Source organism: Manis javanica, chromosome 4, assembly GCF_040802235.1.
Source record: "Manis javanica isolate MJ-LG chromosome 4, MJ_LKY, whole genome shotgun sequence".
Lineage (NCBI taxonomy): Eukaryota > Metazoa > Chordata > Mammalia > Pholidota > Manidae > Manis > Manis javanica.
Genome location: NC_133159.1, coordinates 177,373,388 through 177,393,228, shown reverse-complemented (window position 1 = coordinate 177,393,228; position 19,841 = coordinate 177,373,388). Strand labels below are relative to the sequence as shown.

Here is a 19,841-nt window from a genome sequence, read left to right as displayed (position 1 = left end):
CAGCAATAATACCTAGAACACACATCAAGTTGACAACTAACTTCAACATCACCTGCATCCTTCCTCTCCATCCCACCTGTGACTGCCTTGGTTCATCATCTCACCTTCAGATGGATTCCCAGCATTCAGGCTGCTTTATCTTTCCCATAGCAGCCAGAATGAATGATTGCTAAGACATAATGATGTCAAATGACATTATTCCTGTGCTTCAAAGCCTCCTCGTTGCTCATGGAATAAGATTCAAGCTCCTTAACAGTTAGCTGTATGGGGGCCTTTCTGGTCTGGTCCTGGCCTACCTCACCAGCTTTATTCCATGTCACTCTCTGCATTTCACCCTAACCAGGGCTTTCTGTTCCCTAAGCAGAGCAGGCTCTGTACATTTCTGGGCCTCCTTCTGTTTGCTCTGCTACCTGTGCTGAGCAGCATATGTTCTATTTACCCTTCCCAATCTCTTTCCATCTGCGCCATGCCCAGGAGGCAGAAGCATCTATGGGTGGCGTCAGGGGGCTCCCTTGCTCTCTTGTTGTCTATAGGTCCACTGATGGGAAGTACAATGAGGAAATTGGGGTGGGGACAGGAGAAGAGGGCAGGTGGGTTGTCCATCTCACAGCTCCCTCTCTTCCGGAAGAGAGCTATTCTGTCCAGTCTGCTCATTCAGTGACACGGTGACATCCCTGTCCCCCTCCTCCTTACCTCCATAGATCTGGCCTACCCTGCCTTTGTGCCACCCTTTAGCTACCTAGATGGTGCACCCCTCGTTTTTTACTTGTGGAATTCCTATTTAGGCTAAATGTCATCTCCGTTTGAAGCATCTAGGATTTCTAGAAGCTTCCAGACACAGCATGCAAGATGATGTGGAAAAAGTGCAGCATCTTTTGGGGTAAGAGTCGGGTTTGCTTCTTTTTGTCTTTGTTCCTTAGTAATTATGTGACTTCGGACAAATAATTTAACTGCTTTGAACCTCAGTTTCTCCAAGTTTAAAAAGGGGACAATATCTATGTTGGAGGTAGGTTTTTGTTGTATTAGAGATATTGTTGTCATATTATTATTATTAAGTCGCCTTTATCCAAAGCTCACTGGGATGAACCATGGCTAATTCTTTCCTTGTTTCTCTCTCTCTAGCTAATTGCTCATCAAAGCAGGCCGTGACACTTAAGCCCTCTAAGCCCCGTTCCCTGACACAGTGTTGGTAAATACCCATCCCTCAACCCATATAAATGGATGGACCTAAAAGGTTTCTCAGGGAAGGCAGGTGGTCAGGAAGGAGTTGTGGGACCCGGAGGGACCTCCTGCTCTCCTAAGACGGCGGAGCTGCTTTCCTGGAGCAGGGGCACTGAGTCAGTAGTACATTCTCTCCGCAAAACGAAGGCTGAGCGTGGGGCTTGCGGCTGGAGTAACAGCAGAGCTGTCTGGATATGTGCGTCTAACAGGCCAGGAAAAGGGAAACCAAGACAGCAGATGATCAAAAAAAAAAAAAAAAAAAGGGGGTGGGGAGAGGAATGGGGAGGACAGGAATTAACAGGAAGAAACTCGGGCGAGAGGGCTGGTTGAGAAAATGTGGACGCAGTGATGGCGTGGGGTCCAGTGGTGAGGGTGGAGGCGGAAGGCTGGGGGTGTTGAGGACCCGAGGGTTGGGTGGAAACAGGAAGGATGCACTGGGGACAACGCTCGGACGCAGAAGGATGGGCGCGGAGGCCCCGGGGGCCGCTAAGAAGAACGCTGCGCTAGCGGCAGGCTCGCGGAGGCTGGAGTGGCGGTGTCTGCGCGGCAGGTGCGGGGGCGGGGCCACGAGGGGCGGGGCCACGAGGGCGGGGCCGACGCCGTGCCGGCGGGCGGGGTGAGCCGTTTGGCTCCCGCAAGAGCCTCGGGGGCCGCGGAGCTGGAGCTGGATCCCGAGCCGGGGCCGGGGCCGGGCCCGAGCGGGCTCCGTCGTTATGGGGTCGGCCGACTCTAAGCTGAACTTCCGAAAGGCGGTGATCCAGCTCACCACCAAGACGCAGGTGCGCGTGGGGCCCTGGCCTCCTCACCCACCTGCCGGGCTAGGGCCTGGGCAGGGCCGGGCTGGTTGGGGAGGGGGCTGGGGCTGAGCGAACTGGGCTTGCCAGGAGATGGGGGACCGGTTGTCCCTGAGGGCGACACTGAGGTCAGGGCCAGAGCGGGATCCCTGGGCCTAGCCTCCCACCCCCAGCCTCCCACCCCCAGCCTCCTATCCCCAGCCTCCTCTCCTGGGAACATCCCTCTTCCTGCAGCCGCAGCTGCCACCTTAGGCTGACGTGTGTCTACTCGTAAAGCCGGAGTCACCGCTGCCAGCGGCCTGTCCCGCCACCCGTACCCCCATCCCCGCCCCCAGCTTCGCATCTCCAGCCTCCCCATCCCCACCTACTAATCCACCTCCCAGTCCCCTCCCTGCCCCTCGGTACCCGCGGGTCCCGGAAGCACAGACCCGGCTGACTCAATGCAAACAAAGCCGGGCCTGGTTGGGGAAACAGCTGGTGCTCGGTGGCAGCAGCCTGGTGGGCCCAGGTCAAAGCCCAGGACCAGGGAAGGCCAATGTCTTCCTGGGAACATGCACAGAGTAGGGGGCAGTGCTGCATCTGGCAAGGGGACCCTGGGCCCATGACCATGGAGTCCAGTTTCCTAGCTGCGGACCACTGTTTCAGGGGCCTCCTGGTCTGAGGCCCAGCGGTGGGGCAGTGTTTGGGTACCCTCTGTTCTCTGGGTCAGGACTGAGACCCTACAGGTTGCCCTTAACTGGATGGTGTGGGACCTGGAGGTCTTTCAGCCTAGCCCATGCTTGCACATTCCTGAGTCCACAAGTGGCCTGGAAGCCACCTCCTTTCCCTTACACACAGGACCTGGCCAAAGCAAGGCTACTTCCCTGCCCACCCCTTCCCTCTTAACCCCTTGAACCAGGCTGCTCTGGCCACAGAGATGCCCAGATCTGACTCCCCACAACCCCCACTTTCAAGAGAGTCAGGACCTGCTGCCATCTGGGACCTTCCTCTTACCCCCCTCCCGCCCCGGGCTCTCTCTTGCTCTTGGCAATTAGAGTGGGATCGAGGGAGCCATGTCCCCACAGCCAGCTGGTCACAGCTCCAAAGGCCAGACCTCTGGTCCCATACTCTCATTCCCACAAGAGAAAAGCCAGGTGCCCAGCAAAAGCCCAGGGCTTCTGGAGAGTCCAGCCCCAGTTGAGATGCCTTTGATAGAAACCAGACCTTGCTTCTATGCCGTGTCCCCCATGGCTCCTGGCTAGTTCTGACACTGATTTTCTTGGGTTGAGACTTCTAGGTCTGTGGGCGGTGTGTGGACCAGCCTGCCAGTGTGGGGCCACAGGGAGGGGAGGGAAGGAGGCCCCTGTGTTTACCTACCTGGGGAGGGAAACCCCTTGCCGGAGCAATGAGCTGTTGGCTCAGCAGCCAGGGTCCTTTGCCTAGCCAGCAGGACTAGCTCAGCCAGGTCCCAAAGGATCTGGGCAGACTAGATCCCTACCTGCTCTTTTCCCCTCCCCAAAACACCATGTGCCTCCGATTTTCCCTGGCCACAGCCCTATGAGGGAACTGACTGAGATGGCGCTCTCCTGTTTCCCAGCTGAGGACGTAAGTTGTTTTGGGACAGCACTGAAGCCAGAGAACAGCCTGGGTCTCCCTCCAAAGAGCACTGGGGCCCTGCAGGTGGGAGAGGGCCTGGGCTGTCAGGAGGGAGAGACCCTCAGGGCCCTGGCTGGGGCAGCTCTGGAGTGAGGACCAGGTCCCAGATGGTTGTTTCAGACCTTGACACTCGGTGTCCCCAAGGAGATTCGGACCAGTTGTTCACAGAGTATCCCTAGTTCCAGGCCTTGTGCTGTGAACGCACATTTTTGCTCTGGGAAGCAGACAAGCCTACATGGCTCCTTTTCCTGGGGCCTGGGCCTGAGCTGCCGCTGCTTGCCCTTACTGCCTTCCTGTCCTGCATCCTGTTTTCTTCCTGTCCTGGCCTAGGCCTGATCCTGGTCCTGAGGGCCAACAGCTTTGGCTGTTTCCTGAGCTTTTCCCATGGTGGGTGGGGCCCTGGAGGGGGGATATTCCTGGACCAGGGACCCTCTCTCAGATCCTGCCTGTTTGAAGATTCTCTGCTGTAGACCAGATGAGACCTCGTGGGCTCACATTTACATATGTGCACATGCATGTATGTGCGAATGGCATGGTGACACAGTTCTCCAGAACATGTCACCCTTAGCAGGCTGGAGCTTTGCTAGTCCTTCGTTCCCCTCCACAGAGGTTAAAAAGACTCAGCTGTCCCCCAGGCCAGCCCTGGCAAAACTGGGATAAGAATATCTGGTTTCCCATGAGGGTAGCTCAGTCCCTAGGCCCTTAACAGCATGGGCCTGCCCACCTCCAGCAAAAATGCCCTTTTCAAAGAAACTGGCTCAGATTTTAGAAGCTTCCTTGGGTTGGGTGGAGCCTAGCTGGGGTAACTGAGGCAGAAGCTAGCCATGTTCCTCTCCTCAGAGGCTTTAGGGGTACAGTGACCCTGGCCAATACCTGTAGTGTCAGGCTAACCTGGTAGGGTCAGGTAATAGTCATCAAATTGAAGTGTCTGAGTCACAATGGGACCAGGAGAGGTGGCCCAAGTTGAGGATGGGGAGGTGAAAGTCACCACTCCTGAAGTTTAAGGCCAGCAGCCATAGCTGGGACTCCCTCTGCTTCCAGGGGTGACCTGGGGCCTCCTGAATTCCCAAGTATCCTCATTTCAAATTCAGTCTCTAGCTGACACTTGCCTGATGAACTAGATTAGAAGTCAAGTCCACTTGGTGCTCAGATGAATTTCTGTCCCATTAAGGGGATAGAGGCTACCTGGGAGACAGAGAAAATCAGAGATGGAAGCTTCCCAGAGTTGCTCCCAGATGGGGGCAGAAAGGGGGTCCTGTGCATGTTTTCTATGATGATTTTCCCAACCCCTACCCTGGCCACCCATGGTGGGGTGTAGTGCCCCTTGATGCCAGTGAGTGTCAGATGGCTGTCCTGGCTGAGGGCATAAGGACCAGTGAACTCCGGCCCCAGGGCCCCTCCTTTGGCCTTTGTTCTTCCCCCCAGCTAACTTGCTCTACCAGTTCTGGGACTGAGCAGGCTCCGGAGCCAGGCCTATCCTGAGGGTCATGGCCATGTGCTACCCTGTAGCTCAGAGGAGACATTGCTTGGGCAGTGAGCCAGGGCACACCTGGACATTGGGGATGCTTCTGACCCCAGCTCTGAGTTTGGACAGCCCCACTGGTGCTCAGTCCTACCCAGTGATCAGGCTGAAAGGATCTCTAGGATTAATTCCAGCCTTTAGCTGAACAAGTACTGGCTGAGCATCTGCCATGTGGCTCAACTGCAAAGTCAGGAGAAAGGTCTGGTGGACTAATGGGGCATCAAGGCAATGGCACTGAGACCATGGAGTCAGGTGCACAGTGAGTGACTGAGGAGGTGGGGAGTGGGGTTACTAGGGACAAGCCCCTCTGTCCCAAGCTCTGGGAGACTTCTTGGAAGAGGTGGCTTCAGAGAACAGAATTATTTTTAAACAAGATTTTTTTTTCCTGTTGATAAGAGTGATGATACATGATGTGTGCAGATTTGCGGTGGTAGCAGAGCCCATTGTCAGCACTCTCAGAGAAGGAAAAAGGCTAGGTTCATTGGAATAACCGGGAAGGCCCCGGGCAGAAGTGCTATTTGGTAGGGTGGGTTAGATACCCTGCCTGGCCCATCAGCAGATGAACGGTCAAAAGGGAAAAATAGTAATATGTGTGCTTACAGAAAAATACAAAGAAAAAACCCATCCAGAGAGAGAATTGCTGTTAACATTCTGCCATTTTCTTCTAGGCTTTTATTAGTATATAATGCACCATAAAATTGTACCTATCCTGTTAGTTTTATATCTTGTTTTTTTCACAAAACATTGTACCGTGAGCACTTTCATTAATATTCTTGGAAAACATGATTCTGATGGCTGCGTAATATTCCATTGTGTTACTAAGCCTTAACTTTTTAAGCATTACTTGATTGTTAATTATTTAGGTTGATTTCAACTTTTCACGATTATCAACATTTTAGTAAACATACTCAGATGTGTACATCTCTGATCATTTCCTTAGGAAGGATGCCCGGAAGCGGAGTTAAGAATTCAAACTGGTTGCTTATATGACTCCCTCTATGATTCAAAGGCATAGTGTGTTGAAGGCACGCTGCCTCAACAGGACCAGTGGGATTTTGAAATGGGTTGGAACGGGTGGGCATGCTGGGAGGAGGGGGCAGTCTGAGCAAAGGCAAAGAGAAGGGATGGCAGGGCTATGCTGGGGGGATGGTAAATGCATGTGTATGTTCATACACATGTGCATGTGTGTATGTACATGTGCGTAAACGTAGGGGTGTTTAGGTAAGATCTTGGCTGACTCTGGCCAAAGTCTGGACTCAATCCTGCAGGTAGTGGGGAGACCTGAAGGTCTTTTGAGGGAGTAATGTCTTTGGCACTGTGCTCTGAACATGGGTTGCGGGCAGCGTGAGGTGGGCTCGAGGAGGTAAATTTGGAGGTGGATCCTGGCAAGTGCGGTCAGAGAGCTCAGGGGTTGACTTCTTTAGAGTTGGCATCTGTTGGTTGTGCCAGGTTAGGGTGGAGGCTGGGGCCCAGTGGGAGCTGGGGTGAATGGAAATGAGCCTGTGTCCCCTCGTCTTCTTCCTAGGGGGAGGGGCACAGCCTGGGTTCAGTCCCTGGGCACTTCGCCATGTGGCCTTGTGGGGAGGCCCCAGGTAGGGAGGTCCTGCTGGAGGAGCATGGAGGGTTACCTAGTCATACAGCCCCTCAGGGACCTAGATAGGCTTCGTCTGCTGAACTCAGTGCCCAGCCGATCCCTGAGCAAGCGTCCTCAGCCTGCCTGTGCTGGCTGGGGCTCATGGTAGCTGAAGGGTGTCCCAGACATGGGTGCCCTGGGTACCAGCAGAGATGGAGAAGGAGGGCCATGGCTTCCCTCTCAGGGGGCTCCCTTGGCGACAGGCTGGCACACTGTAGGCCTATTGTCAAGGGATTTTGCAATTCCGGACGCTGGCTCCCCCCACAGCCCGTGGAAGCCACTGATGACGCCTTTTGGGACCAGTTCTGGGCAGACACGGCCACCTCGGTGCAGGATGTCTTTGCGCTGGTGCCCGCGGCTGAGATCCGGGCGGTTCGGGAGGAGTCACCCTCCAACCTCGCCACTCTGTGCTACAAGGTGAAGGGTGCCGGCCCCTTGCTGCCACTCCCAGCTGAGCCATTTCCCACCCTCCCAGGGAGGCTGAAGCTGTCTCAGCCCTGTGGACAGAGAGGGCAGGCACCCAGGACACCGCCTGCCCAGGTCGGGGTGGGCCTGAGGCTTTTCCCACTTCTACCCACTAGCTGGGCTGGGGTGTGTGTGTTGGGAGGCCGTGTCTGTGACAGCCACCATTTGCGGGGGCTTCCTGGGGCCAGACCTCACTGAGCACTTCCCACAGGTCAGTTCATGCAGCTAACCCTCTGTGGTTGGTACTGTTAGTGTTGCCATTGGACAGGTGAGGAAACAGGCTCAGAGGGGAGGTTACTTAGTAAGGTCTCAGCTGGTGAGTGTTGGGCTGGGCTCTCACTCCCATGATGCTCTGGGCTGCTCCTGTCCCCCTGGGTTGGCCAACCCTGTATGGAGAGGTAGCCCAGATGCCTTGGCCTCTCTGAAGCCTGGCTGGCCCATACTGACCCAAAGTGCCAGGGGCCCCCCTCCCCACCCTTCTGGTGTGCCCTCTGCCCAACAGTTGTGTCCCTGTAGGCTGTGGAGAAGCTGGTGCAAGGAGCTGAAAGCGGCTGCCATTTGGAGAAAGAGAAGCAGATTGTTCTGAACTGCAGCCGACTTCTCACTCGTGTGCTGCCCTACATCTTTGAGGATCCTGACTGGAGGGGCTTCTTCTGGTCCACAGTGCCCGGGGCAGGGCGAGGAGGGGTCTGTGGGCCTGGCTGGGGCTGGGTGGTCGGTGGAGTTGTGGTGACAAAGAAAGAACCCGGTCAGGGGTGGCCACATTCCCCTAAACCTCTTCCAGGGTTTGGGAAGGGCAGGGTCAGTGGGGCGGGGGTACTGCTGAGGATGGGTCAGCGTCTCCTTGAGCTTCTCCTGCCCTTACAGTTGGGCCCTCCCTGCCAGCAGCCCCCCTCTCCCAGGGGTTGTCTCCAGGTACCTGACTGAGGGGCAGGTGTGATTCCCGGCAGGACTGAGGCACGGAGTTTAGGGGGCATGGCCCGGCCCCTCCTAGATGGTGCAGGGTTCTCCCTGTTCCCAGCCCTACTTCCCATCCCCTCCTGCCTTGGGAGGTTTGGGGTAGTTATGAGTCTACTTGCTTTTCCTTCTCCTGCCTCTTCCTTCATCCCTTTGCCCAGACCCTGTGCCCTCCTGCCCCCCAAGTCCTGGGGCCACCTCTCCTTGGTGAGCTACCACTGAGGTGGCCCATGGGTGCCGTGTCCCAAGCAGGGAGAGGACGATGATGAGAATGCCCGGCCCCTGGCTGAGTCCCTGCTCCTGGCCATCGCCGACCTGCTCTTCTGCCCCGATTTCACTGTCCAGAGCCACCGGAGGAGCACTGTGGTGAGAGCCCCACACCCCTAGCCCAGGGCCAGCCTGGGCTTTGGCCCTGGGTTAGGGCTCGTTCACGTTCCTTTGGGCGGGATGCTGTGGGGGCAGGGACTGCTCCTGGAAAGCTGGGCTGCCTGGCACGCATGGTCCCTGGGAGGAGGTGGTGGCTGGCATGGCTGGAGAAGAGCCAGCTGGTGCCTGGTCCTGCCCCCTACATCCGGGAGCCTGGGCACAGGCACCCATTGTCTTCGCCTGGGCAGTGGGTGGGGCTTGGCCCAAGTTGGAGCTTAGACACAGGAGGTCTGGCCCTCTTGCTTCCCGTGGGCCTGTGGGGTCAGCCTTGTGTGTTCTCTGCCACCAGCCCCACACAGCACCCGGGTGCCCACCCCCATTCCCCTGCCTCCCTATTTTTTTCTTCTGGTCTCAAACTGTACTGAACAAATAAAAGAACCAGACTGAGGGAAAACTAGCTTTCAGGAGGTTGAACACATTCATATCTTCTCTGTGCATTAGCACTGGGGCCTTTGAAGGGTCTGTGTTTAGAAGATCATGAGGGTCACCCCCAGAGACAGTGGTAGGACTGGGTTGGCCACCCCCAGCCTGATCTCTCCCTGTCTGTCTCCAGGACTCGGCAGAGGATGTCCACTCCCTGGACAGCTGTGAATACATCTGGGAGGCTGGCGTGGGCTTTGCCCACTCCCCCCAGCCCAACTATATCCATGACGTGAACCGGTAAGCCTGGCCCAGGCCTAGGCCTGGCCCCTGAACAGCCCAGAGGAGGCATGCCTGGGGTCTTCCAAGGATACCCTGCCCGCTTGTCACCTGATTTCAGCCTCAGAGGGATAAAATGGAGCCATTCTTCCCAAGGACTTGAGCTGGTGTGGGCAGGGTGGGCATGCCCTCTTGGAGGAGAATTGGGGTCCTCGGGTACTGAACCCCCTCCCTATAACCCCTCCAAGGATGGAGCTGCTGAAACTGCTGCTGACGTGCTTTTCTGAGGCCATGTACCTGCCGCCAGCTCCAGACAGCGGGAGCACCAATCCATGGGTGCAGTTCTTTTGTTCCTCCGAGAACAGGTGAGGGGCCCCAGGCCTTGCCTTTCTCCTTGGCATTCCAGGCAGCCCTGAGCGGAGGCTGCGCTCCCGCCCAGTCTTAGTTGAGGGGAAGTGCTTCCCCCTGGTGGTGATGACCTGTAATTGAACAGCCACACCTGACCCAGCCTTCCAATGTCCCTTGGGGGGGCCCTGGGTGACGAGTGGCTGGATCCTCCATCTAGAGCCGTGCTGTATAGTAGAAACATAATGTGAACCACATAAGCAATTTGAACATTTCAAATAGCGACATTACTAAAGTAAAAAATAAACAGGTGAAATGAATTTTAATATTTATTTTAATCCGATATAACGAAAATACTATTAGCGTTTAGCATGTAATCAATATACAAAATTATTGAGATGTTTTACATTCCCGTTTTCATGCTAAGTTTTCAAAATCCAGTGTGTAGTTTGCACTTACAGAACATCTGAGTTCGGACTAGGTACGTTTTAAGCGCAAAAGCCACATGCAGCTTGTATCAGGGAATGCAGTTTAGACCATGGGTGGGGAGGGGGCTTGATGAACACCCTGAAGGATAGGAAGCCCAGCCCATGTGGGGGTGCCCCGAGACTCTGGGGCTCATACGAGCACATGGAGGTGTCAGGTGTGGGACTGAGCATTTGGAGTAGGTCCACAGTATCCAGCTGTGGGCCCAGGGCTAGACTGGCAACACGGGGGTTAGTGACCCTGCGGGTCTGGTTCACCCTCTTACTTCCAGCCTGGCCCACATGGCAAGCCTCACCCTTTGGGTTTTGCTGGCCTCCTGCACAACCCTTTTTTCATTCTCCAGAAGAGAAGGGAACCCAGGTGACTCCCTCTGCCAGCCACGGTCAAAAGCTGGCCAGAGTTCCCTTTCTCACCAGCCTTACCAGGCAGATGTCCATGCTGCGTCACTTGCTTACTTGCTCTGGGCCTCAGTTTCCTTGTCTGTAATATGAGGAACTTGAACCCTGACTTCTTACAAATCTCTGAATGGAGTTCGGTGGAGGAACTGGGTGATTGAGCGCACGCTGTGCTTCCCGAGGCGAAGCCTACCTCCCTGGGACCCTCCAACCCCCTCTCTGAAGCCCTGAGGGAGGGTCTCTGCTCCTCGAACCCTGAGCGACATGCATATACACTTATCCAAGTCCGTAGATTGTACAAGAGTGGACTCTGGGTCATGTGGCATATGGGCGTAGGTTCGTAGATTGAAAAGGTCTCCTGTGATGGAGGACGTGCACAGTGGGGGAGGATGTGCATGTGTCGAGGCAGGGGTACATGGGAGATCTCTGTGCCTTCCTCTCAACTTTGCTGCGAACCTAAAACTGCTCTCAAAAATAAAGTCTTTAAGAAATAATTTTAAAAAAGAATAATTTCAGCCCCTGAGGAGAACAGTCTGAAGGGTGTGGGAATGATTTCCTACAGAGACCCCCTCATGACTGGTCACACCACTGTTGGTAATAAATTCCTTCTGCCCTTGGCCCAGCCCGGCCAGCATCCTGGATGGAGGAGGAGGTCCCTTCTGCTCAGGAACCATGAGCTCCTGGTTCTGCTCCCCGGCCCCTGGCTCAGGGCTGGCATGGGAGCACTTTTTGAATTGGCATGAACACCTGTGGCTTGGCTGACCCTCCCGCGTGCCTGGGGCTGGGCAGGGGAGGACCTGAGCACTGGGCCCAGGGTGTCTCTGCAGCCCTGGCCCTCCTCTCCCACCACAGACACACCCTGCCCCTCTTTACCTCCCTCCTCAACACCGTGTGTGCCTATGACCCTGTGGGCTACGGGATCCCCTACAACCACCTGCTCTTCTCCGATTACCGGGAACCCCTGGTGGAGGAGGCCGCCCAGGTGCTCATCGTCACCTTGGACCATGACAGCACCACCAGCACCAGCCCCACGGTGGACGGCACCACCACAGGCACTGCCATGGACGACGCTGACGTAAGGCCGGGACAGGGAGGGCAGCCGCTGGGCCAGGCTGCAGGCGGCAGTACCTCTTTTAGGCATACCCAGTGGGCACCTCGTGGGGAACCCAGGGCTATCTGAGACTGAGGAGCCACTGATGCTACCACCTAGGCCTGGGTGGGGCCAGAGGGTGAGGGCACCTGCTCACACCAGGCTCCACCCTCGGCAGCCTCCAGGGCCTGAGAACCTGTTTGTAAACTACCTGTCCCGCATCCATCGCGAGGAGGTAAGTCAAACACTCTTTTTGCTCTGGTGGATTCTTGGTGCCCACCCCCACCCCCGAGGGGTTATGACCTTGTAGGGAGTGCGAGGCTGCAGATAAGATGGGGTGAGGGAATACTGACCCCTACAGGAAGGGACCATGGTCTCTGCTGACTTGGGCTACCCCAGATGAGATAGGGATGGAAGGACTTGGAGGGTTTGAGGTGCAGAAAAGTGACTGATAGTCTCAACTGTGTGGGGGTAACCAGGAAGGCTTCTGGGAGGCGGCGGTGGCTCTGATGTCAGGTTGAGTACAGGGAATGACTGGGCTAAAAGGCCAGGCAGACCTGAGTTCATGTGTTGTGACCTTGGTGGAAATTCTTGCGCTCCCAGAGCTCTAGCTCCTGCTTCCTTGCCTTGTCATGGGGATTAACTGAGAGCCCATCCCAGGGGGTAGCGGGTACTCAGTGAGAGACAGCTCTTTGGGAATAGTGTAATGGGGGTGACTGTGGTGGCCATGGTACCTGTCAACCGGGAGTCCAGGTGGGCTGGGGCCCAGTTCTGGGTGGGGATGGAGGGTTACAAGGAGCAGCTTTACTCAGGGCAGGGAGCCTGTGGTCTGGTAGAAGGTCAGGGGCTCTCCAAACCTGCCCTGGACTCAGCTTCCTGAGAGGCCTGGTCCAGGACAGCTATTTCTGGTAGAATCCAGGCCCCTCGGACTCTAAAGGTCAGATCAGACTCTGGGGGAGTGAGGAGGCATTTGTGTGAGTGAGTGGGGCAACCAGGAAGGCTTCTGGGAGGAGGCGGTGGCTCTGATGTCAGGACTTCCCCCACCCAGGACTTCCAGTTCATCCTTAAGGGCATAGCCCGGCTGCTGTCCAATCCCCTGCTCCAGACCTACCTGCCCAACTCCACCAAGAAGATCCAGTTCCACCAGGAGCTGCTGGTCCTCTTCTGGAAGCTCTGTGACTTCAATAAGGTGTGCTGGCCTCAGGGGCGCTCACACCAGCAGCTCGGTCTGCCAGAGGTGGGGTGTGGCTACTGGATAGCCCAGGGGCGGGGAGACTCTGAGGAGAAGGATGGGACAATGGCCTCTCCCTCTGACCCCATCGGCCTGTCCCCTCCAGAAATTTCTCTTCTTTGTGCTGAAGAGCAGTGATGTGCTGGACATTCTGGTCCCCATCCTCTACTTCCTCAACGACGCCCGAGCAGATCAGTGTAAGGCCAGGTTGGGCATGGGATCCTGGGGGTTCCTGGAGAGGGGCGGGTCCACCCAGCTGGTACCCTGATCTCCCAGGGAGGGCTGCTTCCAGCTCCCCAAAGGTGGGTCCCTGCTCAGGGTTGCTTTCTCCCTCCCCACCCTGTGTGGTGACCCTTCCATACCACATGCCGCAGCTCGGGTGGGCCTGATGCACATTGGTGTTTTCATCCTGCTGCTTCTGAGCGGGGAGCGGAACTTTGGGGTGCGGCTGAACAAGCCCTACTCAGTGCGAGTGCCCATGGACATCCCGGTCTTCACTGGTACCCACGCAGACCTGCTCATTGTGGTGAGGGGGCTTCCTTAGCCAGGACCTGGGATGTGGGGGTGATGTCCTCTGGGCTGAGTCTGCAGGTGGTGGGGACCCCAAGACCACCCCACTGCCTTCCTGCACAGGTGTTCCACAAGATCATCACCAGCGGGCACCAGCGGCTGCAGCCCCTCTTTGACTGCCTGCTCACCATCGTGGTCAATGGTAGGCGGGCCGGGAGCCCACTTCCCCATGCTCACCACCAGGTGGTGCCTGACCACACGCGGCTGACCTGCCGTGGCCTGGTTCCAACCTGCCTCATCCTGTAGAAATATAACGGCAGCCATTGTACAGTTTATGTACTGGTCAATTTTCCAGTAGCCACGTTAAAAAAATCAAAAGGTGATGATTTTGTAATATACTTTATTTCATCCACTATATCCAAAATACCATCATCTCAATGAGTAACCACTATGAAAAATTACTGAGGTATTTTATATTCTTTTGCACCATCTTTAAAATCTTGTATGTGTTTCACACATGCAGCTCATTTCAGTGAGGATTAGCTATGTTTCAAGCACTTAATGACCACATGTGGCTCGTGCTACTGTACTGGACAGTGTAGGTTTGGACAAAGACAGGGTGCTGACATGTGCCCCACCCACTGGGCAGGACTGCACACAGCTGCCTCGGAGGGGCAGGTCTCAGGCTGGCTCTGAGAATGTATTTGTGGAAGAAAAACCCACTGATGCTGCCCTAATCTAATTAGGGAGAGAGACACGAGACAGGGAAGCACCCAGATAGTGTGTGACTTCAGGCTGTGGGCAGTGTTTCGTCTCTGATACTCTCTCAGGCTGTGCAAAAAGTACATATTTAATTACATGTAGAATGTTGGTTTGCTATTCGAGAAAGACTTAAAGACCCTGAGTTTGTACCTCTGCCCAATCATTTTATAACTGGGGGACTTTGGACAAGCTGACAAACTTTTCTAGAGTCTCAGTTTCCTCTTCTGTGAAATGGGGATATTTTTGTCTGTGTCCTGCCTCCCTCTCAAAGGTGTGGGGAGGAGTGGCCAAGAAAGCATGCATGAGTGTGGCTGTTCTCACAGTGAAGGAGCAAGGCTGAAGCCCAAACTGTCTCCCAGGCTCTGCAGATGGCATGGCCAGTGTGGCCTTGGCCTCTGCAGGCTTGGTCTTCCCGGCTTTGCAGGGGGTTCGCAGGCAGGGGGCAGGGAGGGTTTAGGAGCTGGAGCATCTTGTCCTGCTCAGGCCCAGGATGTGCAGGGATGGCTTTGGGGGCCCCCAGGAGTGAGCCAGCCCCTCCCCTGCAGTGTCCCCCTACCTCAAGAGCCTGTCCATGGTGGCCGCCAACAAGCTGCTGCACCTGCTGGAGGCCTTCTCCACCACCTGGTTCCTCTTCTCTGCTGCCCAGAACCACCATCTGGTCTTCTTCCTCCTGGAGGTCTTCAACAACATCATCCAGTACCAGTTTGATGGTGAGGCACCAGCCCAAGCCCCTGGCCTGGCCTCGGGGCGGAATCAGGGTGTTAAGTGGCAAAGGACCCCTTCCTGTCTAAGGAGGGCACAGCCCTCTGCCCCCTTCAACAAGCATCGACTAAGCACTTGTTGTGTCCCAAGCCCAGTGCTAGATGCAGAGGATATAGTGGAGAACAAAGCACGGTGCTGTCTGCACCATGGAGCTCACAGCAGGGGATAGGGGTATGGAGAGAGGCTTCAAACAGATGGTCACCCAGAAAAATAGGTCATGCTAACTCTAAAGAGAGAGAAGTTCAGAGTGGTCTGACCCTGATGGGTGTTGCAGATACTGCACTGCCTGGTGTAAATTAGGGCCTTACCATTTGTTAGCTCTGTGACTATGGGCACATGACCTAACCTCTCTGAGCCTCGGTTTCTTCATCTGTAAGGTCATAACAAAAATACTGAGTTCCTATCTCATAGGGTTTGGGGAGGCTTAAGTAAAATAACCCCCAAAAGCCTGTTGCACAGTGTCTGCTGACTTAAATATTTGCAGTTATTATTAATTCCAAAATAGGAATATTTGCACTGATCTATGGAGGGATGAATGGGGGTAAAGGGTAGCAAAGTGTTGGAGGGGGTCAGCATGTGCAAAGGTCCTGGGCAGAGATGTTGAACTGAAAGCAGAATAGTGTGGTGAGAGGTAGGGGCTGGAGAGTTGGATGGGGCATTGAAGGCCTGAAAAGCACCTGTATCTTCCCCAGGAGCTGAGGGACCCAGCATGGGAAACAGGGCACAGGCATATGCCAAATTGACCTCCCTCCCTGGTATCCTGGCTCTGGGAGACAGTCAAAATATTGAGCAGCTAGCCTGGTGTGGACACTGACATGTGTTAGCCTTTAGTGTGCTGGGTTGTAAGGGAGTCTGGGAGGTACCAGGGAGGGGAATAGGGGGACGCCAGCCCTGAAGCTCTTCTCCAATAGTGTGACATCCTGGTAGCCGTACTGCCAGCCAGCACATACTGCCAGGTGCCAGCCCTGCCCCTGCTCCCTCTCTAGGGCCCCCTGTACTAGACACCCTCCTCTCCTCCAAACCCTCTCTCCCAGGAAGCCCGCCCAGGTGGAGGGGGTAGGTGAGGAGGGGCTGAGGTGAGGCACGCTCCCTTCCTACAGGCAACTCCAACCTGGTCTACGCCATCATCAGAAAGCGCAGTGTCTTCCACCAGCTGGCCAACCTGCCCACCGACCTACCTGCCATCCACAAGGCTCTGCAGCGGCGCCGCCGGGCGCCCGAGCCCTTGTCCCGCACCGGCTCTCAGGAGGGCGCCTCCATGGAGGGCTCCCGCCCCGCTGCCCCTGCTGAGCCAGGCACCCTCAAGACCAGCCTGGTGGCCACCCCAGGTCTGGCGCTGGAGGGAGGCACTGGGGTGTGGATACCAGCATAGTTGGGGGATGGGCAGGGTCTCTGCGCCGTCACCTCATCTCTGGAAAAGGGCATGGTCTTAGTTGGGAAGCTGAGGGGGTGGGGATGGGCAACAGGGGTGGGGGCCCAGGAAGGGTAGCTTGGCTTGGGCCTTGGGGTTGGGTGTGGGCTCTGGGAGTGGTGGGCACAGGAGTGAGGGTGCTGTGCGGCCACAGCATCTCTAAAGTGGGTGGAGGGCACCTCCTGGGGCCTGGGCCCGGTGCACATGCTTTCCTGGAGGGGCACCGTGGCCAGTGTCCTCACACCCACCTGGGCCCCCTAGGCATTGACAAGCTGACAGAGAAGTCCCAGGTGTCAGAGGATGGCACCTTACGGTCCCTGGAGCCTGTGCCCCAGCAGGGCTCTGCAGACGGCAGCCCGACTGTGGAGGTGGGCCTCGGGGACCCTGTGGGGGGCTTTCCCTTTCTCCCTGGCCTCCCCAGGGTGGGCCAGGCCAGGGTACCCTAGGGTCACCTGCAGCAGAGGGGCAGGCCCCTAGCACCCAGGGCATCTGGGCTGGCACTGTTGCCTGTCAGCAGGGACCTTTCCCAGACCACCTCCCTTGTTAGTGGTCACGGGTTCAAGCCATTGGCCTTGACTCCTCATCCACCAGCCTTATCTGAGGCTGAGCTGGCCTTTACCCGGACTGCACAGGCAGTCCCTGGCCCTAAACCTGTCACCAGGCTGGGCTGGGTTGGGCAGGGCTTGGGGCCCAGGGCAAAGGGTGCTGGGATGGGCTGTCCCCTCCTTTCCCCCCAAACATGGGCCAGTGGAGAGACCTCATTGCCTTCCTAGGTTCTGGGCGGTGGAGGGACTAGGAAGAGGGGCTGCTGTTTCTCTGCCCTCGGTCCATCCCCTGTACCCAACTCCCTCCGCTCCCCACTCTCACTCCTTCCCCCTGACCAGGAGCCCAGCCAGGCGCGGAGGGAGCAGCGGCGACTGTCCAATGCATCAGCCAGTGGGCAGTGGAGCCCGACGTCAGAGTGGGTGAGGGTTTGGGCAGATGGCACCAAGGTGGGGGCGGGGCGGGCTCCTGGCCCGAGGAACAGCTCTGTTAAGGCTCAGATGGAAATATGTCCACATCCAAGGATGAGCTGGGGGCCAGGTTCAGGGCCAGTCCTCAGGCTGCGTGACCTCGGCTTGGCCTCTGTGGCTCAGCTGCTTCCCATCTGCACTGCCCCCGAGGCCCCTCACAGGGTGAAGCGCCAGCTGCCCACAGAGCTCTCTTAGTGAATCACCCTTCTTTTCCTGCATCACTTGCCTACTTCCTTCTCTATTTCCCTGGATCACCACTAATTATACTTGCCTGGGGCCAATAAACATCCCTACCTGATCATGCCACTGTGAGGGATCAACAGGGCAGTTTCTGGCACGCAGTATGTGTTCAACTTGAGGCCAGGGCTTTCAGCATGAAAAGCAGTCACTGTTCATGGGCACTGCCCTGTTCCAGACCCTTGCTGTGGTGAGCAGGGACTCCGCCTGCCTCGGGGAGCCCGTGGTTCTGGGTCAGGGGTCAGACCTGCCCCGTAGCCTCTGGAGGTACAGCTGAGCCCCAGGAGCCCCGGCCCCTTCCCCAGGTCCTCTCCTGGAAGTCGAAACTGCCGCTGCAGACCATCATGAGGCTGCTCCAGGTGCTGGTGCCCCAGGTGGAGAAGATCTGCATTGACAAGTGAGGCCGGAGAGGGGTGGGCAGAGGGGCTCTGAGGAGGGCCACCTGTGCTTGGGTGGGCAGTGACCCGGAGCATGGGCTTCTAGGGTCTGGAGTGAGCCCCACGCTCCCCTTGACCTTCAGGGTGGGCTTTCCCACGTGAGCACATTGGAGATGAGCCTACTCTCCCCCGCAGGGGCCTGACAGACGAGTCGGAGATCCTGCGGTTCCTGCAGCATGGCACCCTGGTGGGGCTGCTGCCTGTGCCCCACCCCATCCTCATCCGAAAGTACCAGGCCAACTCGGGCACAGCCATGTGGTTCCGCACCTACATGTGGGGTGTCATCTACCTGAGGTGGGACACCACAGGGGACGGGCAGTCACCAGCTTGGGTGGGCCTGGTGTCCTCCTGAGGGTCTGCACAGTGAGGCTCAGCAGGTGACTGAGTGGTTGATGTCAAGACAGCCAACCAGGGTGGTCTTACCTAGTTGAGGGTGGGCGCCCACTGCCCAGGGTGGGACACCAGGGTGGGAGAGGTTTGGGGCAAACCACTGCCTAGCTCTTCCCTGCACCGCGAGGCATCCCAGCACCCTGGTGACAGCGCACTCCCTCCACAGGAATGTGGACCCACCCATCTGGTACGACACAGACGTGAAGCTGTTTGAGATCCAGCGGGTGTGAGGATGGAGGCCTGCAAGGGGCTGGGACCAGGCGAGGGTGGGGGCCCTGGTGCCCCTGATCTTTCCCCTGACCCACTGTTCTGAGCTTTAAGTGACCACGATCAGGGCCAGAGGCCAGCAGAGTGGCTGAGTCCTGGGTGGCAGGCCCCAGAGGCCCTCGTGGCTGGGATAGTGGAGACCAGTTCTGACCACCCCAACCCCAAACTGCTGACCTCCCAGGGACCTCCCATCTCCGGGGCTACAGGCCCTGTCTGGTCGGAGCCCCCACCTCCAGACCTGTTTCTGTGCCCACCTGGTTCCTGTGCTACCCACCCCCAGAGGCCAGCAGGTCACTGTGCCCTGATGGGTTGCCCAAAAGGAGGCTGTGAACTGTCCCTTGAGGCACCTTGGCAGGATGAGGGGGGTACTTCCAAGCCTCCTAACCTGAAACTGTCCAGACTGAGCTGGCTGCCTCCCCAGGAGGAAGGAGGGTGGCCAGGCTGCTTGAGGAGGAGGCTGGAGGTGGGCAGACTGCAAAGGCCAGACTGGAGGACCTCATACACTTTAGGGGTTTGAAATGGGATGTTGACAGTCTCCTGCTCTATTCTCCTGGGTCAATGGATATAGCTTGGCTCTCTTATCCAGTAATGGGGGCAAAGGGAATGGGGGTGGGGGACAGCTCTTCAGCTCTCCCTGCCCCCACCCACTGCCTGGATGACTGGGGGGCATTTAGGGGGCCTGGAATGCCACCCCTCTGGCCTGTGGGTCTCCCTTACCCCATCTGTGTCAGTACAATCTTTGCTCTGTACAATCGGACTCTTTACACAATAAAATCCCCTTCTCCACGCCCTACCTCTTTATGCTTGGAGGGTAGAGGGTTGGGCCATGGCTCTTGTCTTCAGAGCAGCTGGGGATTCTGGCCCCCCGGAGACAGTCCACAGAGGGCCCTCAGTGTATGACTTGTCATTTTCTTCAGTGGGAAAGTAGAAGATTGGACTCTATCACCCAGGGCTTGGTCCCCTAGCCTGTGGCCACCCAGAGAAAGCCCCCACACAGGAGAGGCAAGGGACCTGCCTCTCAGCTTCCTGCACAGCCCCCGGGGTCTCTGCTGGCCCCAGACAACTCCTGAGATAGCACTGAGGGTCCCCGGGGCTGCACTTTGTGTTTGCCAGTGCCCGGCTTCAGAGGGAGGGGCCCAGAAGCATGCAAACCTGGGCCTCACCCTGGGACTCACCCGGGGCACAGCCTGCTGTTTGCACTGGGCTTAGGGAG

At 57.0% G+C, this 19,841-nt stretch overlaps 1 protein-coding gene across 8 annotated transcripts; it reads left to right on the top strand.

Moving 5' to 3' along the window:
- Positions 1–1,808: 1,808 nt before the first annotated feature.
- HID1 (HID1 domain containing) lies at positions 1,809–19,414 on the top strand. 8 transcript variants are annotated; one of them, XM_036997094.2, is made up of 19 exons: positions 1,813–2,000; positions 7,073–7,222; positions 7,787–7,957; positions 8,480–8,593; positions 9,207–9,313; positions 9,541–9,657; positions 11,371–11,593; positions 11,787–11,843; positions 12,657–12,845; positions 12,946–13,036; positions 13,214–13,365; positions 13,473–13,551; positions 14,657–14,821; positions 15,974–16,201; positions 16,546–16,652; positions 17,169–17,249; positions 17,840–17,931; positions 18,107–18,265; positions 18,528–19,414. In XM_036997094.2, exons 1-19 carry the CDS (start codon positions 1,935–1,937, stop codon positions 18,589–18,591), a joined length of 2,412 nt encoding a protein of 803 aa, XP_036852989.2. In that variant the 5' UTR covers positions 1,813–1,934; the 3' UTR covers positions 18,592–19,414. The 8 variants fall into 8 exon arrangements, 7 of the variants coding, with proteins under 7 accessions (XP_073091998.1, XP_036852993.2, XP_036852994.2 ...); XM_036997093.2 differs by having other exon boundaries at positions 8,477–8,593; XM_036997096.2 differs by having other exon boundaries at positions 1,814–2,000; positions 12,657–12,797.
- Positions 19,415–19,841: the final 427 nt, after the last annotated feature.